Source organism: Pogoniulus pusillus, chromosome 5 (genome assembly GCF_015220805.1).
Source record: "Pogoniulus pusillus isolate bPogPus1 chromosome 5, bPogPus1.pri, whole genome shotgun sequence".
Taxonomy (NCBI): domain Eukaryota; kingdom Metazoa; phylum Chordata; class Aves; order Piciformes; family Lybiidae; genus Pogoniulus; species Pogoniulus pusillus.
The window spans coordinates 39714983-39736138 of record NC_087268.1 but is presented as its reverse complement, the minus strand read 5'-3'; the positions used below and the strand labels follow the sequence as shown (position 1 = coordinate 39736138).

Here is a 21156-nt window from a genome sequence, read left to right as displayed (position 1 = left end):
ATAAGAGTGGGATAACATTATAATGGCATATTTGAGTAGTAAGGTACCCATACTGTATTTTCTATAAGTTTAGCCTACGTTTGGATAAATGTTTCCTGTACAAATGAAAGCAGTACTCAGAAGCTAGGTATTTTGAAACAAAGATTGACAGATTAAGATGTGTTGCAAAGGAAATCACCAATACAGTTTAGTGTTTTGTAGTTAATTTTTTTAATAGTTTATCTACTCTGCAGTTAACATATTTTGCAGTCATTGGGCATGTGATTTTAAAGTGATCCACAAAGGTGGTCTGTTCTGAATTCATGTTCTGTTGTTATGAGGCCATTTCACCATTGAGTACTGAAATTCAGGTCATTGGCAATCATTACAGAAAGCCATGAAGAGGCAAAAAAATGTGATAGAAGAGTACTTAATGGGTATAATCATTCAAGGCTCTGAAAGACTCTGCTCAGCAAAAGATCAGAAGATAAAAAAAATCTTGAACAACTGACAGGATTATAATTGAGAGTATCAAGAATGTTAATAGTTATTCAGACAAGTGGCAGGAAAGAATCATAGAATCAACCAGGTTGGAAGATACCTCCAAGATCATCCAGTCCAACCTAGCACACAGCCCTATCCAGTCAACTAGACCATGGCACTAAGTGCTTCATCCAGTCTTTTCTTGAAGACCTCCAGGGACGGTGTCTCCACCACCTCCCTGGGCAGCCCATTCCAATAATTAAACACATTATACAGGGACCAGAATTAAAATAAATGGACAAAAAAGCAACTACAAGTTAATAGACTACCAAGAACAAAGGTATGGAAAAGCCAACACAACTCAATTACTAAGAATGAAAGCAAAATCACTGATGTTAACAGTTAGAAGGATCTTCAAGCACAACACAACTCTCCCTATAAATTTTATGAGAACAAGTTAGGGAATAACAAGATTATTGAATTCAATGCAGGAAACTCTGAACCTGAGCTTGTAAAAAGCAACTGAAACAAACTTGAAATGGTAAATTGGAAAATGGCCCAATATGTGGGAGAAAGCTACTGACTAAGAGCTCTTCTGGAAACTACAAAACAGCAAAGCTTTCTGTTAGTTGGATATGATAGCATCAAGAAAAATGTAGAAACTCAAAAGAAAGAAAAAAAGAACCCCAAGCCTGATTTGGATTTGAAGATCAGAATGAAGCATGGCAAATCTAATGCTTTTCTGAAAACTAAAGCTGATACCAAACAGGAGAGAAAACAGACTCATAGCCTCAGCTAACCAAGTTCAAATAAATGATGGTAAATGCAGTTAAGTGGAAATCTGGAAAAGTTCATATAACTAGATCAGTTGGGTGAAGAACAATCTTTCAATTTTTATGAGTCTTCCCAGAGCAGAACATTTTCTGATCCCACCTTCTTCCAAATATTGTTTTGGTAGTGGGTTGAGCTTAGAGCTACTTCTTAGAGCATCTCTGGAGAACAGTCACAGATGAACAGAAAAAGGTGACTTAGTGATTTAGTTTGGGGGATTTCTGGTGTATTGTTTGTGGTTTGTACTTGTTTGTTTTCTCCTTTCCCTCACTAGGCAAATAACTTTCATTATGAGACACACAAAAAGGGGCAGAAAGAAAAAAATCCACAAAAACCAAACAAACAAACAGGCAAGCAACATGTAGTCCAATGAAATCAAGCTTTCTTTTTTTATTGATATGAACTAAAAATCATATCAGGTCCTTTTTAATATCTAGGTTCTCCAAGGTGGTAAGAGTTACAAACTGAAGGGATCTGAAGGTGGGAAGACTTACAAACTGAAGGGAAGACTTACAAACTGAAGGGAAGACTTACAAACTGAAGGGAAGACTTACAAACTGAAGGGAAGACTTACAAACTGAAGGGAAGACTTACAAACTGAAGGGAAGACTTACAAACTGAAGGGAAGACTTACAAACTGAAGGGAAGACTTACAAACTGAAGGGAAGACTTACAAACTGAAGGGAAGACTTACAAACTGAAGGGAAGACTTACAAACTGAAGGGAAGACTTACAAACTGAAGGGAAGACTTACAAACTGAAGGGAAGACTTACAAACTGAAGGGAAGACTATGGATCAAGACATTAAAGCATTTCTTCCAAAAATCTGAATTCCTGCAAGTACTGTTAATAACTGTAGAAAGAACACACCTGTAACATAACTGAAATGTAGTCTAACTGCAATACCTGGGAAAAAAGTTATCCACATTGAGCACAAACATGTGTCTCCAATTTCTCCCCAAATAATTTTTATGTTAATACATCACAGTATCACCAAGATTGGAAGAGACTTCATAGATCAAGTCCAACCCTTTACCACAGAGCTCAAGGCCAGACCATGGCACCAAGTGCCACGTCCAATCCTGCCTTGAACAGCTCCAGGGCAATAGCAGTATCAATTTGGCTACTGAAACTACATAGGTGCTTCTGTATTCTGTGGAAAATTGTAGGTGCAACATCTAGCACTGAAAAGTATTTTCAGTGGCATTTTACATGCTAGATTTAGAGCCCTGCTGGTAACAAAACAGACAAAATGTCTGTAAAAATGAGCTGGGCTTGGCTTCCTTTTTAGGCAAGTGTTTTTCAGATTGTAATCAGTTCAATCTAAATGCAAGGAAAAACTCTGTGAAAAACTGAATGTACTCAGAGGAAATTACTTCAACAGGTTTTTTACACATTAGGAATTTCCACCTATAAACTGTTCTGAATGTGTATACAGGTAATTCAAAACACTCTAGGTCACTGTTTCAAGTTCCTATTGTAGGGGATGAGGGAAGTATCAAAGATTTGAGCTGAGGCTTACCAAGAGATCCCCACATATTGTGAGATCACAACAAATTATGAAAAAGGAATTTTAGAAAGCATATGAAGCAGAATGGCAAACAGAAAAAAATGCCATTATTTAAATTATAATGGCAACCTATCAATATTTTCATAACTGTAAGTATCATCATGGAAAATTACACAGGCTTAGAAGTTTTAACCTGAAAACAAACAAACAAACAACCTAAGCACATAAAGGTTTTCTGTTCTGTAACCTGGCACTATTTTCTCAATACACTGACAGATTTATAGGCATTGTGTTGGAAGACAAACAAGATAGCTCAAAGAGGTATTGGAGAGTCATGTGTACACTAAAAATATTTGGCATACATTTGCTCCAGCAAATCTTACAAAGAAACAGAAGTTTGACAGTCCTCCTAAAAATAAAGTATAAAATGAAACTTTGCCAAAGACTATACAGGGGAAATTGAGAAAATGTAGCTGGCAGCTCATTGCTTGGACAGATTCACTCTGAACTGGCTGGAGGGCTGGGCCCAGAGAGTGGTGCTGAATGGAGCCAATCCAGTTGGCAGCTGTCACTAGTGGTGTACCCCAAGGATCAGTACCAGGCCCAGTCCTGTTCAGTATCTTTATCAATGATCTGGATGAGGGGATTGAGTCCTGCATCAGTAAGTTTGCAGATGACACCAAGCTAGGAGCAGGTGTGGAGCTGTTGGAGGGTAGGAGAGCCCTGCAGAGGGACCTGGACAGGCTGGATGGGTGGGCAGAGGCCAATGGGATGAGATTTAACAAGGCCAAGTGCAGGGTCCTGCACTTTGGCCACAACAACCCCAAGCAGTGCTATAGGCTGGGGACTGAGTGGCTGGAGAGTAGCCAGGAAGAAAGGGACCTGGGGGTACTGGTAGATAGTAGCTGAAGATGAGCCAGCAGTGTGCCCAGGTGGCCAAGAGAGCCAATGGCATCCTGGCATGGATCAGGAACAGTGTGGCCAGTAGGACAAGGGAGGTTATTCTGCCCCTGTACTCAACACTGGTCAGGCCACACCTTGAGTGCTGAGTCCAGTTCTGGGCCCCTCAATTCAAGAGAGATGTTGAGGTACTGGAACGTGTCCACAGAAGGGCAACAAAGCTGGTGAGGGGCCTGGAACACAAATCCTATGAGGAGAGGCTGAGGGAGCTGGGGCTGTTTAGCCTGGAGAAGAGGAGGCTCAGGGGGGACCTCATTGCTGTCTACAACTACCTGAAGGGAGATTGTAGCCAGGTGGGGGTTGGTCTCTTCTCCCACACAACCAGCAACAGAACAAGGGAAGTTGTGCTGAGGGAGGTCTAGGCTGGATGTTAGGAGGAAGATCTTCACAGAGAGTGTGATTTGCCATTGGAATGGGCTGCCCAGAGAGGTGGTGGAGTTGCTATCCCTGGAGGTATTCAAAAAGAGACTGGCTGAGGCACTTAGTGCCATGTTCCAGTTGATTGGATCGGGCTGGGGGATAGGTTGGACTGGATGATGCTGGAGGTCTCTTCCAACCTGGTTGATTCTATGATATTACGCTGCTGAGGTATAAAGAAATAGGCAATCTGACTATACTCCAAAGTTGTAGTTACTTGAAGGAAAAATTCTGATGCAATGGGCACTTTCACTGCTGCCCTCTCAATGAAAATACAACTACAGAATAAAAACATGATAAAAGGCATTACAATTTATGAACAAAATTCAGCCATTAGGATCAGACTCGGTGCTATAGACCACCTACGGTCACATAGTCTTGATGTTAGGAATAGTAAAAGAGGCCATTGGAAACAGCAGTTAAGTGCTTCAGACATCCCACAGACTGCTCAGACAAAATGCCTGATGATATTCCTGGCAGGTAAGTGAACTAGGCAATGAGGCAAGAGTTTGCTTAGCAGAAGTAACCTTGATTCCTCACTGCAGAAGCGGACCTGGGTGGTACAGTCTACTCATGATCTGCAGTACCGAAGTCAGTATCTGGTGTGAGATCTTTATGAGTGATCCCACACAGCATCATCATAATCATTAGACAATGTTCATAAGCAATATAATTTGCTTTTCTAAGAAGTCTTACCTGCAGTCCTTCAAACTTTCATGTGTGACTGAGAACACGTGAAGCCCAAACTACTCTCTAAAGATCTATGCCTTGCTAAAAATGTGTGTTTTTTTTCAACTCTGAGTGGAAAGGCTACACAAAAGAATCAGTGAAAATCAAGCACACAAATTATATCAAAACCAGTGGCCAAGAGCACTCAGGTAAACAACCGATCAGAGAGAATGCATTATAAACTGAACATATGCAACTTATGAGACTTCATGTGCACTGTTATAGATAGAGACCAATGTATGATCAAATTTCTGCATGAACATAAACTCAGTTTCAATTACTTGGCTGAACAAACTGCTGGTACAGTCCCTAAACAGTTCAGATGTCTACACACTTTTCAAATATAGGTAGGCATTTTGACTGTACGTATAGGCATGTGTGAGAGAACATTTCCTTACTATTTACATTGACTCCAGTCTCTGGTGGTTATGCTAACTGAATCTACAACCATATTCAAAAAAATGTGTACTGAAACTATTTCTTTAGATAAATATTTATTTTACAAAAATAGAATCACAGAATCAACCAGGTTGGAAGAGACCTCCAAGATCATCCAGTCCAACCTAGCACCCAGCCCTAGCCAGTCAACTAGACCATGGCACCGAGTGCCTCATCCAGTCTTTTCTTGAACACCTCCAGGGACAGTGCCTCCACCACCTCCCTGGGCAGCCCATTCCAATGCCAATCACTCTCTCTGGCAAGAACTTCCTCCTAACATCCAGCCTAGACCTACCCCGGCACAACTTGAGACTGTGTCCCCTTGTTCTATTGCTGGTTGCCTGGGAGAAGAGGTCAACCCCCACCTGGCTACAACGTCCCTTCAGGTAGTTGTAGACAGCAAGATGATCACAAAACTAGGTTGAGCTTGACTTAAGTCACAGCCTGTTTGTGCAGGGGGATGTTTTGCCAAAACTCAATTTTGGCTGGTAACTCATGGCTGAGAGAAGCAGCTTTCATTTGAATAGGTTCAGACCCTTCACTGAAAGGAAGTGAGACAAAAAAAATTGATCAATTTTAGAATTAAAGCATGATAAAAAAGCAGATGCCTTTTTTGAATAAACAGCACATGATTTCCTAAGTCAGAAAGGGAGGGAAACATATAAAAATGACTGATCATCTACATCAAAAGGCAGTAGAGTTGCAGTAGACTTTAAAATCTGAACCAATCTAATAAATTGTGCTATTTCTTTTGTAGCCTCACAGAGTAAATTGAGCAGGTAAAGGAACTCACAGGAAAGACGTGTTGCTTAAGAGAGTTAAAAACCAAGGAAATGGAAAGCTTTCATCACATACCATTACTGTTAAAAATCTGTCTTACAAAAGAAAAAAGGAGAGGAGAACTAAATTACCTGGAAGTCATCATATGGGAACAGTAGCATCTCACGTAGAGGATCATTTAAAATCTGTGTTTTTCTCTGCACAATGACATTTTCATAGTCTATTGGTTCTATGAGTTTTGGTTTTGCCTAGGGGGAAAAAAAAGGAAAATAAATTCAGGTATGCTGAGGGAAAAATCCAACTGCTGACTTACTTGAAGAAGATACTCCTAAAAGAAGAAACATACAGTTCAATATAGTCAGAAAAGTTCACATATTAAGACATCTTGTTTGAACTAGCAAGCACCACCACCACTGGAGATCAATGCACTGATACCACTAATCAGTACCCAAGGAAAGTTGTTGCCTGAAAAGGACAATGGACTTTTATGTGGTGCTCCACATGAAAAGCATTTTCATCCTTTTCTCCCTGGTGCTGAAGAGCTATGTCCTTTCTCCTATTAATTGTTGTGGGAAGGTGATAGGTAAAGACTAGAAGAAAGCTAGCTTTGGCTCCTCTCATTCCACCAGCAAAAACATTGGACAAGGATTACTTTCTAAAACAGCATAACTAAAATTATTTTGTTGGTACACACACAAAACCAAAAAAAAACCCATCACAACAAAACATAGCACATCTAAGTCAAACCCCAAAGATGCACAGACTGCAGCTTCAGAAAGCATCCAGTTAGTTGTAAATGCACGTGTTTTCCCTATAGCCAAAAACTAGGGCCCTCACCACAATCATAAAATTGATAAAAGAATCTTAAAATAAGCTTTGCTTACATGTTGTGAACACAGTATTAAAAAAGAAACCTCCCTCAATAGAGGCTTTTAAAAAGTATAAAGGTCTTAGAGGCTGAGGTCCTGAATCCCTAAATTAATGAGACTGAAATTGTGGTACCAGAAAGCCACACCATCCTCCTATCCATTGAGTAGAGCACCTGATTTGCAGAAATATAATTTCTGTAAAAGTTCATGAAGAATTTGCTTCCTCAGGTTCCTCCAAAACGTTACTCATTTCTTTCTTAGTCATTTGTCAAACGGAAGAGGATGTTTTATCAGTTTGAAGCAGATACGAAAAAAAGAAAACAATAAACAGCACAGTGACGCTGGCATCTCGCCAAAACTACAACACCACAAGGAAGCAGACTCTCTCAAGCTCTTCAGAAAAAGAAGAGTTTCTGCTAGTTTCTGCTCTATTATTTCATGCAAGAGAAAAGACAAGAAACTGGGTAGGTTTGTTGAACGTGATTTATGAACCAGTTGACACACACAAAATTTAGCTCACTAAAAACTGCAAAATCAACTTTACAGGCACTAAGAGTCAGTCTTTTCAAACACAACATAACTGTTACTATTTGTTTTTAACAAAACCCAGCATTTTTATTTCTGTAATCTAAGAGAATGCTAAGAGTATATGTCTCCATGAGATCCAGCACTCAAGCCAGACAGTCTTCTTGTGGAAAACAAGTACCTGCCATACTGCTCTAGGGTTTTTTGGTCAGTGTATTATAGGTATGAAACTTGTGAGAAGTAAGAAGCAGTTCAGAACAGCAGTCATGACACTTACATGGCAAACATTGTTATCTGCTAGAATATCATTTATAGGTTTTGATAAGCAGTATCAAAAGCCATCAGACAAAAGGAATGTTAAGTTAGTTCAATCATTGCCTACATTATATACTAGAGGAAAGAAATGGGAGTATTTTTCTCTTTTTCCTCTAAGTTGAGACAAATGTTATCTTCTCAGGAAACAAAGGATGGTCAGGTTGAGCACAATGAGCATTGTTAGCTTCATGTTTCAAAACAACATTTGCCTTACAAAATTGTATTTAGCACATACACCTGCAAATTGACAAGCCCTCACAAAGAGCAGAAGAGAGGCACAAGCACTAGTATGTCTGTAGTAGGCATCACAGCATATAAATTGATGAATATATGATCTTGTTTATTTCTCAGCACTAGCCTGAGGTAAGGCATTTTGGACTAAGACAGCAACTACTTTATACTAAACATCAGCATGAGATCTTTATCTTATGTCCACAGCACACTCAAAATATTAATTGCCCAAATCAGGTTATTTTTAAATCAACTTAAAATCTCATTCAAAAGTCACATGTACCCTAGAGTATTTTAAGTATTACATTAACTATACCTAAGGAATGGGATGATGAATAACACTGCAACATAAACTGTAGGGCAGTGAGAGGGAATAAGCTGCTATGAACTTGCTGTAAAAACCTACCACAATGCATATACTTAGCAGCAATACACTCATTAACAAATTCAAAACTTCTAAGTCACTAAGATTTGAAAGAATGAAATGTGTTAAATCACTTGTTCTCATGCTTAAACAGAAGTGTTTACTGGGGCTACAGGCACAGAACGAGGCATACAAAGCACAGACAGTTACACAGGCTCTTCTGCAGGGTTTCTTTCATAAACAACAGTTAAAATTTCCTGGTTTTCCCCTTGTTTTCAAATCAAGGGAAAACTCTTCTCCTGTTGTTTACCCAAGTCTTCAGGCAGATGCAACAGAAGAGAATAGGGCTTTCCAAAACACGGTGAACACAGTCTAAATTACAAAGCATCATGCTTTTATTTGTAAGTATTTTGTTGATGGTCAAGGTCGAGTTTTCCAATGTCAAACGTTTTCAGAAGACCCTCTGTATTACCAGGATTTATCTCAGCTTGTTAATATGGATGTAATTCTAGTTTTATTTCTGGCCTACCCTCTAATTTCTTTTGACTGTGAAGTAAACATGCTGTGTCCTGTGAAGTTTTCTTATCAGCACAAAGACTTCTCATGCTAGAATAAGACTTGAGCAATGCTCTCCTGGACAGAGGAGCTCTGGCATTTCATGTTTTATACTGCCAGTGAGTTTCCAAGCAGAAACACGACCTTCAGAAGATCCAACTTCCCAGAAACATCATCTGATTTGATAAGCACTTAGTACTTCTGACTTTCAAAATGCAACTGGACAGCATATGTACTAATTTGGTAACAACAACTAGCACAAATGCAGTTCACCCCAACTAAAATTTTAATTCACCACCCAGAAAATCTAAATGTGGGTTTTTTTTCCCCATGGGTGCTTCTTGCTTGTTAACTTCAAAAAGTTATGACACAATCCAATTTAAATAACAGGAAAACAAGAGAGCACACATTCTAACATACCGTCATTGAAAACAGCAGATGGCTCTTTCATGATCCTACCCACTTATGTATGAAAAGTTAGTTCAGGCACATAGCTCAAATAGCAGTGTTTCAATATTGTGTGGGATGTTTACAGTTATAAATATTCAGTTCCCTCGACACCTTAGCAGACTCTGTGAACTACATTTAAAACAGTTAAATGAATATCACAAACATCTTGTCACTTCCTTGAAGTTCTGAGAGCTGATTTTGCCTCATCCTGATAAAGAACGCTGAAAAAAATCTCAGATGTTAGGAAAATTACATCATAACTGTCTATAAAGAAGGAAGACATCCACATTTGAAAAGAATGTTTTAGGCAACAGTTGATGAGAAGTAATACAACAGCAACCAGAAGCCTCCTGTTCCAAATGCTCTGAGAACTACTAATACAACTCTAAGGATTCTAATTGAGAAAACAAGTTCTACTGTCGACATTTTGTCACACTGACTAGCAATGTTATCAGCCTTAATTACCACCTTACTGCACCCTACACAAGTGAGGAAATACCTACTTTCACCATGGCAGTAAAAATCTACCACAACATCACAACCCAATGAAATAAAAATGGATCCAAATGTTGGTGTTAAATGAAACACAGCACCTGAGTTTGTGCTTTGTGCCTACAGCGGTACACCTGTTGCAAAATGTCCCTGCACCATCTCATCTAGTTTTCCTCACCAAATTAGAAAGTAGAAGCAAAAAAGGAGTATTATACCACCTATAACTATATGCCATATATATGCTGCTCTACACACATAACTGATTAAGAGCAAAATAGCAACTGACATGGCAGCCAAGACATTTTTCATGTGACCTACATGGAACCTAAATGTTTTTTTCCTTGAAATACTGACCTTTGTTTTGAACATACCCACTTACTCTGAAAATTTAAAAAGGGAGGGGAAACACTGGAGGAATATTGCTCCATAAACATTAAATCAATTAGTATCTGGAAAATTGTAAAGATGTAGTTCATAAATGGTTTAAAAGAGTCATGATTTACACTTCTTTTAAACTAAGTACATACGCTTGCTGATCAACTGCAGTACTCTTAAGTATTTGCAGAAACACTAATATCCTCTCTGAGTATTCATGGGGGAATAAAAACAGTTCTAAATAAAGTTAAACATTCCAAAGGCAGGAAAGCACACACAAGATTAGCTCATATTGTACTGATGAAAATCTGGACCAGAAATCAGAACACACCCATACAAAAAAACCCACATTTTACTAACAACTGCTCTGAATAGAACGATACTAAAAAAAACAGTGCAAAGGAAAAGAAAATTTGTTTTAGTAACACACATGCAAGCTTTTAGCTATATACAATAATCATTCCCATAAAGTGACAGATGTGTGTCACTGAATATAGATGGCTGAAATGTTTTAGTTCAATTCTTAAACATGTAGCATGAAGCTTCGACAAGGTGGGAGGACTGTAATTTGAGTACCACAGCTCCCACTAACTTAACTACAGCCAGACAAATTAAGAGGAGTTTATCACACTTGAATCCAGAAATCAAGCATGAGATATTACTAAGTAAAATTAGCATTTCAGCAAGAATTAGAAAGTACTTCTTTCTCTTGATAAAAGTTTTTCGTTTAACAGTCCTCCCCTGGCATTTGAAAAACATTTATTGTCCTATCTGGAGAGAGTTGGCAGATTCATTATAGATTGGTTATTAAAATTCCAGCAGAACCAAGTGTGTATCAGTATTTAAAAAAACAAACTTTTTTTTAAGGGAAAAAAAAGGTTATTTGCTTACTTCCTCCACAGAGAGAAATATTTTTCCCTCATTGGAAACTATTTTACAACTTCAGGTTCCTAAATGATGTGCATTGAAGCCACTGAAATACAGATCTTTTAACAGAAGTGCACCTGAATTTAGGCATTTCTCAGGATATTTAAGTAAAATTCAACCATTACACGAACAACCTTTGGAGAGTTCAAATACATGTATATATTTTTACTAAGAAATGCTGGTCTGTTAAACAGAGGTGTTAGAGTATTTTAAAGCATAACTAGTTCTTACATTAGGTTCAAAGAGCCTACGCTAGGCAGACCAAATATCAAAAGGCAGCTTGTATGAAAAAACAAATTTCCAAGTTACACTTGGAGAGAAACAAAGATTTGGTACACTAGAACAGAAAATAATAATTTAAAAGGCAGACTACACACACAGAATCAAAACTTGAATCATAAACATAACTTCTTCATAAGTCAAACTATTCTAAGTTCTCATTAGCATCAGAGTAAGTACTTTTTCACCAGCAGACAGAACTGGAACTATTAAAATGAAAAGAGATAGCTTGTTTAAACAATTCTTACCAGCACTGCCACAGGACTTTCCACTTCTGTTTCACAAGGACCTGCATCCTTGCGGTGCTGAGGGGACTCTTTAATAAGCTCTTTCTTAGGATTTCTGTTTGTTCTTGCCTGCATTCTCTGATTGAAAATACAAACAGTAGCAAAAATGTATGGTTTTTGGCATCAAAGTTATCAACATGCCAGTGATCCTTTGAAAACAATAGCTTTTTCTCTGGCACAAGGAGCAGAAAGTACAAACTAGTCTAACTTCTCAGCTGCAGTTTGCTACATCTGTCATGGTTGGGAATGCATGACAGAGAAAGGCCAGCCCCCAAGCACGCTGTATTCCTCTGGAAGGGAAAAAAAAAGGTGGATCCACTTTAAGGCATTAAGGCTGAGTTGAACACAAAAGGGAACATGCATTTCTAAAATGACCGTGTAACACAGTCCAAGTCTTTTTACAGCACTTACAAAATCAAGGCTTTTGTTATTTTAACATATTTTTATTGTTTAAATTGGCCACTTTCCTACAACTGGGGCTCTTTAAAGGTATAAAACACTAAGTGCCATCTTTTCTTCTTTTTTTAAGCATTACTATAACTTATCTAGGTACTATCAACAACCAGCCACTACCCAAGTGCATTCTCCAGGACCAATACCCCAAACAGATGTGTTGCTCTTCTTGGAGGGTAAAGATGCTCTTTTTAATCTTAGTGCTAAATCCTTATTAAAAATTTACCTTACCATCAAATTGTCTTTGCAGTATCAAAAATAAAACCCACAAAAACTTACAGACTACAAATATAGTAACTCAAAAATGATTTTTAAGTCCTCTTTGTATCTTCAACTTTTAAATGCTTAATGTTTCCAATAAGCTACACATTTACTACTTTATTAGTGCCCTCATTTCTCCCTGCTCAGAACTCCAGCACTGCCCAAAACTCACCTTAAAAAAAAAATAAAAAATTGAGAAGCCAACACAATGAAATGTTTTGAGTAAAGTCACTTGAGAGAACTTCAGCTCTCCAGGCATGAAGACTTGCTAGCCATCACTTGCTGCCTTTGGCTTCCACAGGACTTTGTTTTTGCTGACAGTACAAAGCACTGAGTGGGTGTCTCCCCTTGTCTTGTGAACAGTTTTCAGAAGTGTCTCTCGGTCTCATGATTCAGGGCTACACAGTGGTCCATTCTTGTCCTTAGCTACAACATAAACCCAAGCCATGCATCAACTATAGGTTTGTAATACAATCTATTTTCCTACTATACTGTTACTTACAGACACTGCTCAGCATAGACACTGGCAAAAGAAGAGGTAACCATTTTTATCAAAATCATTTATGTACAACTCTTTAGAGTAGCACAAAGCAATCATGGAAGGAACCTAGTTGCCATCTTCAGAAGCTTTGAATGTTAGACTAACCTAGCTCCCTCATGCAGTAGTTTTATCCTATGACTGTATGCTAAGTTGCTCCTGAACAAAATGTGAGCTGTGGTGAGAAGTTTTTTCTAGGTTTTGAGAAGGCAGTTATGGTTTTCCCTTTGTCTCATTTTAACACTAGTGAGTTGCAGCCTTCAGGTACACAAACCTCAGCGGCTGTATTTACCAAGTAAAAATACATCTGAGAGAAAATTCAACTCCCCAGAGAAACATATCCCTATTTTAGATGCCCCGTCCACTAGAGCAACCAGACAGCTGTGAAAACTAAGCCACCACCTTCATTCACTTCTCAGCTCCACTCCACTTCTTTGGACACAGATATCCTAAACTTAACTTGACATGAATTTCTGTCTATTTCCTAGCAGAAGAGAAATTCACATTAATCTGCAGTAAGCAGATCAAGTTGTGGGAAGACACACCTATTGCTAGTATTTTTAAGAAGGTACAACTTCAGGCACAGGTTTCTTACTTTTCAAACCTAAAACAAGATGTTGATATCCCTTTCTCTTCTGCTCTCTGCTCTCACAACTGCCTATGGTGCTGTTATTTCAGTTCACTACAACCAGGAAATTGAGTCTGACCAATTGATTGCCCACCCAGTCCACAATGCAAGCACATCTGCAATAAGAAATTTGCTATTAGTCGAGACAATAATGGTTTACTATGCTTATGTGTTTTTTGCTAGCTCAATGTATTTACTTTTCAAACAGTCTAATATATATAGACACTTAACTATGGAAAACAATACTGGGTAAAGCTTCTGTAAGAGTTAAGAAGGGAACCAGCAGTTCAGTCAAATTTACTTAAACAGATCTTCCTGTGTACATCAAGGTAGACAATAGTTCAAGAACATTTAGTTATGCTTCACTTTTATTTTGCACCAGCCTCTTTTGTTCTCAGAAAACGGAAGTAAAGAACAGCTTAGATTAAATTACACCATTACTTGAGGATGCAGCTGCCAAACAGGAATTTGCTTCATTGAGATGGGCTGCAATTATACTTAACTGCAACCAGAAACGCACCTTATTATGCACAAGGCAAACACTCACACTAACAAAGACTTTAAAACAGTATAGATATGGTTAATTTAACAAAGTAATCTACTTTATAACTGCAACTTTTTTTTTTTTTTTTAATCCTGGTCAGGTACTTCTCTTGTATGCATCTGGGTTAAATTAATTCAGTATAAATCTGAATTTCTCCCCTATGATTAGAATCACAGAATCAACCAGGTTGGAAGAGACCTCCAAGATCATCCAGTCCAACCTAGCACCCAGCCCTAACCAATCAACTAGACCATGGCACTAAGTGCCTCATCCAGTCTTTTCTTGAAGACCCCCAGGGACGGTGCATCCACCACCTCCCTGGGCAGCCCATTCCAATGCCAATCACTCTCTCTGTGAAGAACTTCTTCCTAACATCCAGCCTAGACCTACCCTGGCACAACTTGAGACTGTGTCCCCTTGTTCTGTTGCTGGTTGCCTGGGAGAAGAGGCCAACCCCCACCTGGCTACAATGCCCTTTCAGGTAGTTGTAGACAGTAATAAGATCACCCCTGAGCCTCCTCTTCTCCAGGCTAAACAGCCCCAGCTCCCTCAGCCTCTCATAGGATTTGTGCTCCAGGCCCCTCACCAGCTTTGTTGCCCTTCTCTGGACACGTTCCAGCTCCTCAACATCCCTCTTGAATTGAGGGGCCCAGAACTGGACACAGCACTCAAGGTGTGGCCTGACCAGTGCTGAGTACAGGGGCAGAATAACCTCCCTTGTCCTACTGGCCACACTGTTCTTGATGCAGGCCAGGATGCCATTGGCTCTCTTGGCCACCTGGGCACACTGCTGGCTCATCTTCAGCTTACTATCTATCAGTACCCCCAGGTCCCTTTCCTCCTGGCTGCTCTCCAGCCACTCAGTCCCCAGCCTGTAGTGCTGCTTGGGGTAATTCTCCCTATTCTTTTCAAAACATAATGAGGGACAAAAAAAAAGCCAACGGTTTAAAGATACAGAAGCTACTTCTTTCCTACTGAATGGTAAATGTGATTTCTAGCTTGCATTTCAACACAAGTACACAATTAGAATAGTTTCTTTTATTTAACAACAAAAGCATGAAGCAGTATCTCCAGAGCTATACCCTGCATGAAACAGACTTTAATAGCTAAATTTATGTGTGTTTTCAACACATTTTCTGCTGAGGTCTTGGTGATTATCTCACTAATTTAATTCACATTAAAAAACTGTTAAGTGAAAAAAAAATAATTCAACAAACAACTGATGGGATACTGCTCATTAAAACACAGGGCAGTCAAAAAAAAGAAGTTACTTTAATAAAGAGATATAAAGTTTTACCAATAACACATTTGTGCTAGTTTGAAGCTAGCTAGAACGTTTTGGTGAGAAGAACTAGATTACACGCTGTGAAAAGGAAACAAGGTTGATGTCTACTTCACTCATAGGCTTGCTGAGAGGTATAAGAGCAAGCACCCAAACATAGAATCATAGAATCAACCAGGTTGGAAGAGACCTCCAAGATCATCCAGTCCAACCTATCACCCTGCCCTGTCCAATCAACTAGACCATGGCACTAAGTAGATAAGGAAGCCACTCTCTGTCCAGGCTGTGGGCTGCAGTTTTCTCTCTGTAACCTAACCTGATCAATCCACATGCTTCTTAACCCCCCCGACTGATCCTCCCTTCTTCCTTGGGCACAAGGCAACGTCTGGGGTAAGACAGAGTGGAAGGAGAAGGGGGAAGGGCAGTTGTGAGCCCCCTCCTGGGGACTCAGGTTTCTGGGAGGGCTGTTGTGTTTCTGTATTACCTTTTACCTTGTATATTTCTGTATATATATTGTGAATATCTGCTTGTATATAGTGCTAAGCTAAAGCTTCATTCAATTTCCAGAGCCGGCTGAGTCTAGCCTGAGTGATTTCCAAAAGGGGCCAGGAGTTGGGGGGGCAGGTAACACCAAGCCACCACAACATTACAATTCAAAAAGAGAAAAATGAAAACCAGGATGTTAAGACGTTCTGAAAACAATCTTGTTACATAGGATGTGGTTTTCATCCATTTATCTGGAATTTCAAACAAACAAATGAAAAAAACACCCTATCAGTGAAGCTGTTGCACAAGCCAGTTACCTGAATAAGGATCAACAGAGAACCCAGGAAAACAATGCACGTACAACATGTATGTCATTACAAATGTCACTTGCCTGAATTTCCAACAGGGCAGGAAATTACTAGCTAAATAGAGAACCACCTGCAAATTAACTCAGGCTATTATCTAACCAATTAATTTCATCTTCTCACCAACCACTGGCTTGAAGGGCTTCCCAAGGCACTTTTTACAACACTACTTTTCATATTACTTCCAACAGCCAAATAATTAGCTTGCTTCTTGCATCACATACACTAGGTAATTAAAAGTTTTCGGTATTTCCAGCATACCTGAGTGGTAAAAGTTTCCAGCATTCCCAGCATACCTGAGTGATTCATTCAGCAGATCTGCTGCTCAAAAGACAAGTTCCCCACATACATCATCTTATTCCTTCAAATCACTTTTTACTTCAAAAGCTTGCTGTCCTGATGCACAATACCACAGAATGAATAATAAGCGATAGCAAGGAAAAATGCAGCATATGAGAACTTCCTCTGAATTTGATGGAAGAAATAACTACACAGCCTCACTGCAGGAACAAGCCAAAAGCTGAGCAGTTTGGTTTAATGGAACTTGCTCACTCAAAGTATCACAGTATCATCAGGGTTGGAAGAGACCTCACAGATCATCAAGTCCAACCCTTTACCACAGAGCTCAAGGCTAGACCATGGCACCAAGTGCCACGTCCAACTGAATGGCCAAGATCAGCATTGACTAAATCTGCCAGTTACAACTGCAGCTATCATTAGCTGCTGTAGTGGAAGAAATGTTGTTTAACCTGTAACAACTGGAGGAGGGAGAGAATAAGTAGTTTTACATGTCCTGTCTATGTGAAAACAGAAGGATTTGGAAGCATCAACTACTAAACCCCTACAACTGTCCTCTATTCCTTTGTGGCTCTTGAAATTCCCTGGCAACTCATACCATCTTTCAAAATGATAGAGGTGTTTTGATGTTTTTCTTTTATTGGGGGTGGGAGGGTGCTAATTTTTGAGTTGAGTTTTTAAAGCAGCAGCTGATATGAAAATATGGCCCCACTTTAGCAGAACGACAAGCAACATTAAAAGGCAGTACTTCTTACCCTCATTTATATCAGTAAGAGATATTCTGGCACTGCCTTCCATGTTTGGCAGCCTAGCTTGTAGCTTTGCTAAAGGCATAACATTTCACATGGCAGTGGATGATTCAGTGCTGCAGCACCTATCTCAACACTGCCAAGTTTCATAAATGTCCTGAAAGAATACATTCACAAGTTCAAGAGAAAGGCTTGGCCAACTGATAGCAGATGGAACACAGCATGCAATTTATCTGGAAATTTCCTGCCATATACAGCACGCTTAGATGAAATGGCAAAAGATAGAAGAACATCAGAACAACTCAGTCCTTCTATGGCAAATGCTGGAAATGTATAACTTGCAGTCCCACCAGTAGAAAGAACATTGTCCAGTACAAAGAGAGAAGAGAAGAGAGGAGAAGAGAAAAGAAAAAAGGGAGGGATGGGAACGAGACAAAGCAAAAGATGGACAATTATGCTACATACTATGTAACTTTTCGTATTGTCAATACTGTAACACTCCCACTTCACTGACTTTCCTTTTTAATGCAAGAGTTAAGCTCATTCTGGAACAGGTAAAGTAACAGTTCCTATTTCAAGAGGCATCTCTTTGTATCAGAGGCATCACATAAATCTGGTTTTTTGCATTACAGTTAAAATTACTCTCAAATTACTATATTCAGGGAGCAAAGTCAAGTAGCCTGCACAGGACAAAGATGCTGAAATACCATGTCCATATCACACTTGTGCACACTGTTATCTATGAAGTATCAACTTCAAGTGCACTTGCAAGACTCACTAGCCACTGATTCATGTCATAGAATCAGCCAGGTTAGAAGAGATCTCCAAGACCATCCAGTCCAACCTAGCACCCAGCCCTGTCCAATCAACTAGACCATGGCACTAAGTGCCTCATCCTATCTTTTCTTGAACATCTCCAGGGATGGTGACTCCACCACCTCCCTGGGCAGCCCATTCCAATGCCAATCACTCTCTCTGCCAACAACTTCCTCCTAACATCCAGCCTAGACCTCCCCCAGCACAACTTGAGACTGTGTCCCCTTCTTCTGCTGCTGTCTGCCTGGGAGAAGAAACCAATCACCCCCGGCTACAACCTCCCTTCAGGTAGTTGTAGACAGCAATGAGGTCACCCCTGAGCCTTCTCTTCTCCAGGCTAAACAACCCCAGCTCCCTCAGCCTCTCCTCATAGGGCTTGTTTCCAGGGAAATCCTGACTTCCTTATGGTCCCAGGGGAAATTAAAAAAAAAAGGAAAGAAATGGAAGACAAGAGAAAAAAAATTAGAATTTAGTCAGCATAGAAGAATTCTAGATTAAAAAAAACACTTCTGCTAGAAGATTTAACTGCTATTCCTACATACTTCCTTATAGATAAGCAGATTAACTATGAGCACATTTTTTTCAGATCATATAAAGCTTCAAAGGTTTTTTGGTGGTGGTAGTTTTTTGCAGGGGAATTGGACTGAGGGTCTTATTTTTCTGTTGTTTGGGATTCTGTTGCTGTTTGGGGTGTTTTTTAACTGCAGACATTTCACTTGCCTTCCAAGTAAATATCCAGCTCCCTCAAGATTCTCTGCTGCTACATCCAAAGGGAGTGTGTTTCCTACCTGAATGCAACTTAATGCCATTATTTTTAGTGGCAGTTACCTTTCCATGCTAGTCCAACCTATATTGTCATGGATGAACAACAGCTTTATGCATGTTGACCTGACCAACTACCCTCAGATTTTAGCCTCAGTTTTAAAGACTTTCTCTTGAAGAAACAATGCTTAATCTTACTTCCTGTATGTCAGTGGACTGAGTGCCTGCCAACCTATGTCTGATGTTCCTCTCCCATGCACTTTCAAAGAACCATATTTGCTGCATGAACTACACATTTAGTGAATTTGCACTGCAATTTCTCCTTCTGAAAGCACAGAGGAACACCAGAAACAGACATTCAAGCATTCTTCCAAATGGAGTCTGATGAAAGGTCAAAACAAAAAGAAATGAGGCAAAAGAAAAAAAAAGCTTAAAGAAACCATCAGAAGAGTAACCCAAAACTACACCCCAGCACGTAAGACAGCAGGTTTTTATTCACTGCAAGAAGATGAAAGGAGATCCATGAGAAACTATGCAACAATTAGATGCTGCACTCATACACATCTTTTTCTTCCTTATGAAGAGGCCTAATGAGGTCTAATTCTCCAGCTGCTGGTGAATAAAATGCACCTGTAACACAGTTACATGTTGAAGGCATGCAACTGAACAGGCTAATCCATACAAATTATCTGCACACCATTAAAGAATTGCTGAATAAGCTGTTTAAGCACATTAAAAAAAACAAACTTCCACCTACTCAGCAGAATTACTTTCTTAGAACTCTCTTTATGTATTTTTACTTCATTTCTACAAAACCCTTCCACTACTTATAAACAAACACATTAATTTGTCAATTCAGACAACAAGAATAGACTTTAATATATAAGGCCTTCTAATAAATGAATGCTTCAAGGCTTATTCTAAACACTTTATATGTTAAATATTTCTTTTTAATTGACATAGAATCAACCAGGTTGGAAGAGACCTCCAAGATCATCCAGTCCAACCTAGCACCCAGCCCTAGCCAGTCAACTAGACCATGGCACCGAGTGCCTCATCCAGGCTTTTCTTGAAGACCTCAAGGGACGGTGCCTCCACCACCTCCCTGGGAATGTGATATTATTCTGAAATAAAAATATTTACAACTCAAATGTCTACTGTGGAGTTATTTCCAGAATAACACAGCTCACTACTGTTATTAATCTTCCCTCAAGCACAGACTCAAAGATGTCACATTTTATTAATAAACCAAATGACACATAAGCAGCACAGGAAGTAATCATGCAAAACCTCAGTTAACACCTAAAGCTGATGTTTCTGTCAAGTCAACAGGTGACACCAAGAAACTGCAGTTATTAAAATAAAAGATTAGTGGTTCTGTTTCCAGCAAACACCTAAATTGTCCTACTGAAAGCTGGACATACACCATTTCAAAATGACCTGCCTTTCTTCTCATAATTCTGTAAGCACAAATGAAGAAACAGTTACTCAAATGGAGGATATTTTTCATATCAGACTCATAAATTAGAAGACTACTTAAAATTACTTAGCCACATCTTGCACACACTACAGCTATTAAACTACCTTTGGTAAGTTAACCTAACTACAACATTATAAAGCTTAATGAGAGAAATGGCAGTGCTGAATAGGCCATTAAAAGCAAACTGAGCAGAAAACATTCTGAACAAATTGCTTTCTGCAGTTTTTGGATAAATAGAAAGAAAAAAGTTTCTGTCCTGTAGCCCAGTCTGCCTCACTTTAGAATTTTCTGTCCTCTACCAGTGCTGCTAGCATGCTGATCCTAGCTTCTAACTTCACTGAATACTTCAAGGGGCTTATTAGCAAAGCTGAACTTCTACTCTTAGCTTTAAGTTACATGTGATTTCTTATGCATTGCAGTAATATCATGCTGAGAATGGATATTTAAAAACAAAACATAATAAGTAATACAGATCAAGCATACAAGCTAATACTTTGGAAAAAGGTCATTCAACTTACTATAAAGTTACGCAAGTTAGAATATTTTCTCTATTATTTACAGAAAATAAACATTCATTATTTTTGATGCAACTTTTAATAGTGTCTCCAATTAAATTTCCTAATTTTTTACCAAAATATTGGGGTTTATAAATATGGACCTAAGACCTCAAGAGACTCTGTATTCTCCCCTGTGAGGACA

General features: G+C 39.1%; 1 protein-coding gene across 13 annotated transcripts in view; it reads right to left on the bottom strand.

The window, feature by feature from the left end:
• The window catches only part of DOCK9 (dedicator of cytokinesis 9), a 133938-nt gene that overhangs the window by 92828 nt on the left and 19954 nt on the right, over window positions 1–21156 (bottom strand). For 8 of the 13 annotated variants that reach the window (XR_010302391.1, XM_064143839.1, XM_064143842.1 and 5 more), the window contains exon 2: window positions 6259–6375. Coding sequence is in view for 12 of the 13 variants with exons in the window: in XM_064143839.1 (XP_063999909.1) it covers window positions 6259–6375 (117 nt within the window). In the remaining variant the exon portion in view is untranslated. Of the gene's footprint in view, window positions 1–6258; window positions 6376–11757; window positions 11912–21156 lie in introns of those variants that run through there. The other 5 variants (XM_064143847.1, XM_064143849.1, XM_064143838.1 and 2 more) reach the window with 3 other exon arrangements.